The following is a 10585-nucleotide window of genomic DNA, read 5'->3' as shown; positions in this document are numbered from 1 at the left end:
CAAATACGGCGTCATTTCACCCAAGCAACAACCCCAGAGGGAAGGAGGAGCCCTCTCCTGTTAGACTGGACAGGGCGTTCTCCCAGCAGGGGCGTGGCTGGCGAGCGTGAGTGACAGAAAGGATCTTTCAGCATATCAGATAAACTCTCCGTACTTTTCCTGTTAGGGTTCTGGTGTTTGGCTACAGGATTAACCCTAACCCCAAAGATCTGGAGAGTGCCATGCAGCAAGCCACTTTTGTAAGGGAGATAACTAACAACTCCTTCTTCACTCTCTTCCAAACTGCCAGATACACAGTGCAGATCCAGCCACCTGCAGCCAACAGGAGTTACACACGTAACCTGCCTCCTAATGCAAGCCCTCCAGCCCCAGAGCAGAGCAGACAGGCGCAGGGAGACCAGCAGGGCAGGGTCCCGTCTGCTCCAACAAGCAAGCTGCTGAGAAAAAGTGAGCGACGTAAGCCTCTTCTGAGGCTTCTTTTCTCTCTGGCGCGGTTAGTGTGTCTGCGTGTGTCTGTCTGCTTTCAGGTCTCTGTGGAAATGTCCACGGGTAATCCAAATAAAAATAGAAGACTATCTCACAATGTGTATTATTAAAAAAATTTACCTAAAGATCCCTGGGTGAGAAGTGACAAATTCAAACAAGTGGCTGTGCTACCGGTTTTGGGTTTTGTCGTGTTAGAGAGCAAATGTGCTTAGAATCCGAGAACCCATGTCACTTTATTGCTACGGTCTAGGTCATTTGAGTTAGCTCACGACTTCTGCATAGTCTCAGACAGACGAACCAAGAAGGAACGTAAAGCAGTTACTGCAGAAACACACTGTGAGCCCAGCTGACCTTGTCTATGTTGAAGTGTTTTCCTTACACACAGGGACTAAACTACTCTGCACAGGCGCTAACTGAGCAATGTCTGCTGGGCATTAGGATGAAGACGCGCTTTTCTCCACTTAATGCGGTCTGGGGCTCACAGGTAACTTGCATCAGACACAAGGGAATGAAAGCTCTCAAATAAGCCATTTTATTCCTATCCATGATTGCAGACATTTACAAAACCATAACATCTGAGTTCACCTTAAAAAATAACTTATATAAAGCAGTGATATACACAGCACAAAATAGTTCAGGGAGGGGCAGGAGCAACCTTTAATAATTAAAATGTAAACGTGAAAAAAAAGGATGGAATAAAAGTCCCTACTCACTTCTACTTAAGATGTCATGTGATAATATCTTACAATGTCCTGTGGGTCGATGCACGTATGCGTGTATGCGCATGGAGCTCTGCATACACGGTACACTCTTCCCCACACATATACATACACAGATGGTTATTCGCAGTTCAGTTTAGGGCGACTCTAATGTGCCACTCCGCACAGTTGTGTGAATCACATTTGGACCCGCTTTCTTCACAAAAGAGGGGAGAGAGCAGGAGCTAGAAGGTTGGTTTGGTTGACTGAGATTCCTTTAACTGTACACTGATGAGCAGTTTTCTTCCGTACTGGTTCTGTGAAGGGCTGACTCACGATGGTTTTCATGAGGAGACGTGGTAATGGATCACACACTCATGGTCATGCTGGGGGAGTACTACAGGGACAGAAGAATCCATTGGTTAACAGCGGTTCTGCCACAGGTCAGTGTGGTTCAACTTGGTACAGAAGGATGAAGGATAAATTTTAGTTTCTATGGACATTTATGCATGCGTTTTTAACCTTATGAAAATAGGGAGCTATAACAATAGGGTGTTTGTATGGCTTTTCCTAGTTGTGAAACTTTAAACTATGTCCTCTACCAAGTCTGATTCTTTCCCAGGACCTAGATAATCATCCATTCCCTCAGACACTCCTTCCGGGCAGATAAGGGTTCTGCAGACACTTGTAACAATCTGGGCAACTAAAATCCAAGGACGGACCACACTGAAGGGAGTCTGAGGACCAACTTTTACTATATACAGCCAAGTGAGTGGGGACTTCTTTACACTCTCAATTCAGTCTCCTGACCCTGCTATCAGCTTTTCTGAAGGTACCCAGGAGTGTGGAGAGGATTGAACACATAATCCTTAAATTATAGACTTGATTAGACACACAGGGAGTGCTCAGTACATAAACAGTCTAGGAAACAAAGCAACTACCAGCTCTGCTGAGTCTCATTGGAACACCAGATGCTCCAGTGTGCATTAGCACAGTGCCCCCGCCCAGCATCAGGCCACTGCAGGAAACAACAGGGACTCAACTTTACAGTGTGATGAGGCTGACAAGTGACCTAGGGTGAGGCTTTTGGAAAGTTCGAACATTACGCAATTTCAGTTTACTTAAATGTGAACCAGCACACGCAGCTAGAGGCTGCCATCACGAATGCACAGCTCTGGAGCTTCTGAATTAGGACAAGCACCTTTCTCAACTGGTAGAGGTCTACATAGAAAAGATGTTTGTAAATTAAAATAAAAATGCAGACCTTGGAATATTTTAATGTTTGATGGGAAAACTGCAAAAACCATTTCAAAGGGAGATTTCTATCGTTGTTCTGCTAACGATGGTGTCTCAGGATGAGAGTTAAGTAAAGTTCAGAGTACGATTCCACACCGCAGAGCCCGATAAGGAACTGTGGCTATGTGGACAGAGGGGCACGCATTTTTACAGAGTTGGGAGAACGGGGAAAAAGTGGAGGGAATCGCAGGCGAGCTGGGATGGGTTGCAGGCATGAGCTGAGGTCCAGATGAGCTTAAGGGATAAGAGGTCCCCAGGTGAGCGTACGTGTGACAGGGGTTTGATTCTCTGAACCACAAGCTGTTAGGAAGTAAACCCCAAAACACATTGCTCTGAGTAAATGTAGAGGATGAGGTAGAGGGGGAAGCCGGGAAAACAGTGGCTGGACCACAAGGCGGGGAGGGGCACTGTCAGTTCTTTAAACATTGGTCATACAAGTAGAATCTATTTGTCGCTGAGCAGCCTTGAGTTCCGTATTGTTACAAGGATGGTAAGTTAGTAAAGTAGTTTAACTGACTCCTATGTTAGATAACAGGGAACATTGGACAATAAAAAGGAAGGGGAAAAGGAAATGATTGAATTGTATTATAATCTCAAAGAATAAAAAAATTAAAAATGCATTCTAATTCAGAAAGGAAAAAAAGGGAAGATGAAAAATGCAAGCTAAAAGCAAATCAACACCCCTGTCTGCCATCACCCTTAAGGAAGGCTTGGAGCCACCCTGTGCTGAGATGAAAACACATCCAATTTCACGGCAATGTGACATAAAACGTCCCATAGCACCAGTAACTTCAGCATGCTGCAATTTATTACCCACTGCCCGTGACTAAACATATTCAGTCACATAATATAGTTATGTAAAAACTATAGCGTACAGTTATAGCCAGAGAGTAGGACAAGCAATAAGAAAAGAGAAAGGTGCATCTCTACAGCAAAATGGGCAAAGAAATTAAACTCATGCATTCAGAGTCCTTGTGGCCACCATGAGAACTGGGGATGCCTTTAGGTGGTGATGGAACATTCTGCTCTGTCCTCGCCGGTACAACAAGTTCCATATACACGTGGCTTCTAAGTGCTTGAAATGTAGCTATTGAAAATTCAAAAGTGAAAATTTCCACGTTTAACTTTAATCAAATATTTAAATTGCATGGCCAGATCACCAGCATTTTCAAAATAAGGGCTTTGCTGAGAGTTGCTGTATCTGTGACCTAAAGCAGCAGGTAGGTGACCTTAAAGCAAGACAGGCTGTCTTCCTGCAGAGCCTCACAGGAAACTCTTCAGAGAATCTCTGGGATTACAGAAGAGTAAAACGCTGATATATCAGGAAGTCAGAAGAAGTTGCTTAGCCCGTAACAGAAACTTAGGGGAAAAATTAGATGCAGAAACCCTGAGGGTCGGGGCCAATAAGAAAGGACCGAAACATTAGTTCCAAGAAACAGATACCGTGTAATTTCTGAGCAGTGCACACAACTTCAGAATGACATGGGATTGTCTCTGGCACAGAACAAGATTCTTGGGTGTCTGGGTGTTCCTAGGCCATGTGTCACATGCTCCTGGAAGGCTGTAGACTGTCTGTTTCCATTACTAAACTATTTCAAGAAAAAGAAACTAAAGGGAATTATAAAATTCTAGGAAAGCTCCAAGAATGCAAGCAAAAGGAGTGTTTCCAGGGTCGCCTTCTTTGGAGTAATGAAGAGGTACACTACATTTCCCCAGAAAGGAAGAGTGAGCGCTAAATGGACGGCCGTGCTGAGGGCCACGCCTCTCCCTGGTGTCTGGTGCTGACTCACACCAGCGTTTCTAGTGCTGTTCCATCGGCACACAGTGAGATACTGTGATGTCTGAGTCACAACGCTGTGATATCGGGTCGTACTGTCTGGAATGACTAAGCTAGTTTGTTCTCCTCAGACAATATGATGGCCCCTTAGCTACTGAGAGCACTCTTGCTTGGCTTCGGGGAAAAAGTAAACTGAAAGCTATTATTTTAAACATATTTTAAATATGTTTAAGTATGTTTGTGTATTTTGAGATAGCATGTCCTAGTATGAACTGCAGAGTCTCTTCCTTCTTACCACCTGACTGATATTCCACAGAAACTATTAGATACAATCATAAATCTCCTGAAGGGCATTTTAGATCACACCACGTTCTAAGTCTTGGTTTCTATAAATATCTTATAGTGAGAAATAGGGAATAGTTCTGATCCTCTGAATATAATGAGAAATAATCAATGTTTGTGTCTCTACCTAAGAAACTTGGGCTTACAGTTTCCTGACAATAGCGAAAGTAGATGATGGAGAGGGGAGGCGGAGGTCTGCCCAGCAGCCTGTCATTGTACCATCGTTCTAGTAACGCAAAGACTCATCTGATTATAGACAAACATCATGTGTAAATGTTTTCCTCCAAATTAACGCCACAAATAAATCCAATTGCATTCATTCTTCTTTTGGGCCATGTTTGCGTCTACACCATCAAAACCAAACATTACAGCATGTGAACACTAGGGGGCAGCTCTGCTTTGCTCATTCCACTCCACCAAGCGTGTATGCAGTGGATTTAGGCATTTTTTGTCTTGGTAGAATTAAATGCAGTAGCATACAGGGAGAGAGTGGCTAGCCTACTAGCCCTCAGCAGTTGTCTCGTCTCTCTGGCTTCTGTGCTGTGACCTCTAGGGAAAAGTGACAAGTCCTCAAAGGGCAGACTGCTCAAACACATGTGCTTTTCAGAGTTACATGCAGTAAAACCTAGACTTTGAACACTTGTTTACCGGGATTTTTGAAATCACTAAATAGTTCTTCTGAGCTCAGGGCAGCCAGGCGTGGTCAAGGGTCTGCTGAGGAAACCCCGCGCCAGCTACTCTCATTCTATGTTCATCCACCCAGAAGGGCCCACTGTCCTGCTGGACACAGTCCGGCTGGGATCTAAGGGTGAGCGGGTGATTACCATGTCTCCCCTCCAAGGGCTTTCTGACTCTGTGCTCCCTTTTCAAGGGACAAGCACAGCAGCACTGACAAACATGGGAGGGAGATGCCCTGAGTTAAAGTCATGTGCAACTTTTTCAAAACCTTTCCTTTAAAAACTTTAAAACAACACCTCCAGAATCAAGACTCTTGCAAACCCTAAAATGGCTCCCTTAGTTGAGATATAAACTTCCCTGCTCCCAGAACCATCCTTCCTCCCTCCCCCCTCCCATTCCCCCAAGCCATCCCCAATCCTCCCCCACTCCCCTCTCCCTAACCATCTTCCCCTACTTCCACCCCCCACCCCCCATGCACCCGAGTTTGCCTGGCAATCTTGCCTAGTTCTAATATCCAGGAGGATAACTATATGATTTTCTTCAGGTTCACCTTCTGATTTAGCTTCTCTAGGATCACAAATTATAGACTCACAGACCTTTAACTATGGCTAGAATCCACTTATGAGTGAGTACATACCATATTCCTCTTTTTTGGTCTGGGTTACCTCACTCAGTAAAGCGTTTTCTATTTCCATCCATTTGCATGCAAAATTCAAGATGTCATTGTTTTTTACCGCTGAGTAGAACTCTAATGTGTATATGTTCCACACCTTTATTAACCATTCTTCTATTGAGGGGCACCTAGGTTGTTTCCAGGTTCTGGCTATTACAAATAGTGCAGCTATGAACATAGTTGAACAAATGCTTTTGTAGTATGATAGGACATCTCTTAGGTATATTCCCAAGAGTGGAATTGCTGGGTCCTGAGGGAGGTTGACTCCCAGTTTTCTGAGAAACCGCCACACTGATTTCCACAGCGGCTGCACAAGATTGCATTCCCACCAACAATGGATGAGTGTTCCCCTCACTCCACATCCTCTCCAGCATAGGCTATCATTGGTGTTTTTGAGTTTAGCTCTTCTGACAGGTGTAAGATGGTATCTCAAAGTGGTTTTGATTTGCATTTCCCTGATCGCTAAGGAGGTTGAGCATGTCCTTAAGTGTCTTCTGGCCATTCGAAGTTCATCTGTTGTGAATTCTCTGTTCAGTACCCCATTTTTTAATTGGGTTAATTAGAGATTTAGTGTGAGAGGTCCCCAGATTGTACTCTGGGCAGCAGAGGAGAGGGTGTCTGAACTGCCCTTGGCCCATAACCATACTGACGAATATTTTGCATGTCACCACAGAACCTTCATATGGCGATGGATGGAGATAGAGACAGAGACACATATTGGAACACTGGACTTAACTCCCTAGGTTCAAATAAGAAGCAGAGGGAGGGAGATCGTGAGCAAGGAAAGCAAAATCAGAGGGGGCCCTCATCCGACGATGGATGGAGATAGAGACGGAGACCCACATTGGAGCACTGGAAGTCAGGACCGCGAAGGGTGTGTTCACCCACTGATACAAGGGGACTGATCGAATGAGAGCTCACCAAGGCCAGCTGGACTGGGACTGAATGAGCATTTGATCAAACCAGATTCTCTGAATGTGGCTGACATGGGGGCTGACTGAGCCCCCAAGGTCCAAATGAAGACTGAGAAGCCATTGACAATGGCACTGGGTCTTGTTTCGTCTGCATGGACTGGCTTTTTGGGATCCTGGCCTGTTTGGATGCTCACCTTCCTGGACCCGGAGGGAGGGGGGAGGAACTTGGATTCCCCACAGGGCAGGAAACCCTGACTGCTCTTGGGAATGGTGAGGGAGAAGGAGAGGGAGTGGGGAGGGTATCGGGAGGAGGGGAGGAAGTGGAAAGAGTGTTTCGGATACTTGAATAAACAAAAAAAAAAACAAACTTTAAAACAATCCCTTTTACCTTTGAAATATCCAATTTATATCAACCCCAGCATTTATATAAAACTATTTTAATTTAAAAAGTGATGCAATAATTTCATCTATTTATGGAATATCATGAAATATTCTGGTAATCTTATAGATATTCAATATATATTCAAATGAGGCTAAACAAACTATGCCCTTTATAAGGTGACTCTCTGCAGTGAAGTCCGCAGTGAAGCAGTGCAGCCTTTCTCCTGGCCCTTGAGAGATATATTAGGACATTACTATTCTCGGTGGGCTCTGCAGTTCAATTCTTCCCTTTAACTGCACTTAGCTTAGCCTTTCCTGATCCACTGGACTCTGGTTTCCTCTAACCCAGACTCACAAACTATGGCTTATGACTCCAGGTGAAACCATGTAACCAACTGTGCGGGGGGGATTGAGCAACAGTAAAAATTTCTCTGAATATACAGTAACGGAAAAATGAATGCAAAACCAAACATGCAAAAAAAAAAAAAAAAACCGAACATGCAGTGAGTGTCAAGTGCCTCCTGGCAGCGTTCAGGCACAGCACACTGCGAGTCTCGCTGAAGCCTTGATTTTGAACAGTCCTGTGCAATTTTCAGAGCATGTGCCCTCACCCTAGCCAGTGCCAGCGGCTCAGCACAGAGCGGGGCGGCTCTATGCTGGACTGGTTTTGCCATACATACAAAGTCTTCTGCTTTTATAGATATAACTATGGAAAACAAAACCTTTCTACATTTCCTCCAGTTATTCACTAGCATGCAAGTATCAAATTAGTTTATCTTAAGATAGTCATCACCATGGGAAAATGCCTAATTTTAAAAATTGCTGTTTGAATTAGTGACCTCAAGTTGCTAAAAGGTGATTAAACGACTTTTGCCTGATTTTGACAGACTTTCAACAATTTATGAAATGGCCTTAAATATCCTTATGCTACCTTATATATTTATGTGAAGTACATTCTTAACATTGATGATTTAGGATAAAAATATCAATCATCTCTGAAAAATATGATGTTCTATGCCCTGTAGTAACAAACATTCGGCCAAAGCTTCTTTATGTAAAAACACATACGGCAGCACAGAGGAGGTAAAGCCAGCAGATCTCTGTGAGTTCGAGGCCAGCCTGGTCTACATGGAAGGTTCCAGGACAGCCAGAATTACATTGAGAGGCCCTGTCTCAGTCAGTCAAGCAAGAAAACAAAGAAAGAATATCCATCTCAAAAGATCTTGTTTAATAAATTGTAAAAAAAAATGTGCGCATCAAAGAACTGTTTTAAAATGAATTTCTTTATGATTTATTACCAGCAGATTCCTGATCTGTAAGTAAGTCTGTTTTATACCTATATGCCTAGGGTTGCATAAATATTACGGATTTCAAGTGGGACATTTAAGAGGCCCATCATAACCATTTATTTTCCTAGGTCAACAGTGGTGTAGATTCTGTATATGAGTGAAGCCATACAGTCCTGTCTTCTGTGCCTCTCTCATGTGACACTGTCCTCTAGTTTGGTCAAAGTTGTTAAAAATAACAAGACTGTATTCTTGGAGTGGCATTCTATTACACGTATGCTCTATTTCTAATCCATTCACAGTAGACTTCATTCCTTCACTGCCAATAGTGTATTACAGCATGTATGAATGTTAGTCTGACATGTAAACATCAGTTAGTGGAATTGTACTCTTAAGGACAGGTATGTTATACTCCTCACTTAGAAAACTTCATTTCTTACTCTAAAACTTTGCCTGACTTACCATACACCTTATTAAATTATGTTACTTCAGTAAGAATTTAAAAAAATAAATGTCTCTTATTAGATAAAGTGAGCACTGGAAATGATTGATTTGTCTATGTTCCTGAAATAAATCAGTGACCACGGCTCTAAAAACTAATTCCTGCCATCTCCTAAGTGACTAAAACCATGTGGTGTCTTCTGCTTTCCCATGCTTGCTCACTGACAGCTAAGCTTTCTCACACAGTTTTATCTGCCCTCTTTGTCCTCAGCAGTCATAGAAATAAAGCAAACTAGCAGAAAGTAAACCTTTTATAGTTGAAGCTCCGGGGCAGCCTTGTTTCTAGTGGCGGCTAACAGGTGGTGGTGGTCCTGGCAAAGGCCGAGTCTGGAAGTATGGTAGCAGGATTGCCTCTGCCCTCCCAGAGTCTGCCAGACTCACTTGTATGGGGCATGGGTCATATACTGATAAAGCCACCCAGGCCCTGCAACAATGGCTCCAGCAGAGAGCAAACCTTCTCATCACTAATTGAATCTTTTATCCCTAAACCTGACTCCCAGAAATCCTGAGTCCACTGGGTTTTGAGGGGACTCTGAGAAACTAAAAAAAATCCTTGAGTGTTTCTAGAGCTAAATAACAGTTAAAAATCATTGCATTACAATGGTAACTCTTTAAGAAAGGCACCATTTTGTCTCTTAGGCCTCCTAGTGTCTAGCATACTACCTTGGCACACATTAAGTGCTTAGAAACTGCTTGCTAAATAAATAAACAAACTTTACAGCTCCACTTTTTGTCCTGTCCACATATATATATGAAGATGACCTTCCTGTCCACATGTATGAAGACAACCTTCATGTCCACATGTATGAAGATGACCTATAGCTCTATAACAGCACTTTAAAATGCCATGGGCTGCAAGCTCAGGCTCACAGACCACCAATGTGACCTTCACTGCAGCAAACCCTAGTGTGTGAGGCCAAAAATACATGTAGACTATTGTCACAGTCTTACTATGACAAAATACATGTAGACTATTGTCACAGTCTTACCATGACAAAATCAAGAGCAGATCTCATTTTGCTAGGAGGTCGGACACACCAAAGAGACAAGCTGATTTCCATCTAATTTGTAACATGGATATTCTCTACAGGAAAATTAGTATTATGGTTTTGGTAACTGCAGATAAATAAATAGGTCTCTTAGAACTCTTCTCATAAAACTGCACTTGAAGATGCTTCTGCCTTCTAGAAGATCAACATATTGAATACTTTGTAAACATCAGTAGTAACAGTTGTAAGCATTTATACTGATGGGAGAGCCTAAGACTTTCAGTCATAATAACACAGTCAAAGAGATACTTACGCTCTCACTCTGAAAAGGATTTAAGAAATTTCCCCCCATTTCACCGTCATCCCTTGGGGTGCCCGGCTGGTTACTCAGGCTCATATTATTGGGAGAATTCTGTAAACGAGATTCAGAAAAGAAGTCATTGTTGAAGATTCTCATTTCCCTCCTGCACTGCGATGTCTCAAACACTGAGGCACAGTGGCTGGCAGTCCTGTGCCGAGGACGAGGCAGATGTGAGCTGACTCCTCCTTCCTCGCCCTCTGCCC

General features: G+C 43.3%; 1 protein-coding gene across 13 annotated transcripts in view; it reads right to left on the bottom strand.

The window, feature by feature from the left end:
* Positions 1–995: 995 nt before the first annotated feature.
* Positions 996–10585, bottom strand: part of Ssbp2 (single stranded DNA binding protein 2) — a 264279-nt gene continuing 254689 nt past the window's right edge. For all 13 annotated transcript variants that reach the window (XM_087896777.1, XM_087896778.1, XM_087896779.1 and 10 more), the window contains 2 exons: positions 10335–10433; positions 996–1581 (listed from right to left, as the gene is read on the bottom strand). In XM_087896777.1, coding sequence (XP_087752903.1) covers positions 1552–1581; positions 10335–10433 — 129 coding nt within the window. In that variant the 3' untranslated portion in view covers positions 996–1551. The remainder of the gene's footprint in view (positions 1582–10334; positions 10434–10585) is intronic.

The sequence above is a fragment of the Myodes glareolus genome, chromosome 15 (assembly GCF_982192425.1).
Source record: "Myodes glareolus chromosome 15, mMyoGla1.1, whole genome shotgun sequence".
Classification (NCBI taxonomy): domain Eukaryota; kingdom Metazoa; phylum Chordata; class Mammalia; order Rodentia; family Cricetidae; genus Myodes; species Myodes glareolus.
The sequence above is the reverse complement of the archived record's forward strand: the minus strand, read 5'-3'. Positions and strand labels throughout refer to the sequence as shown.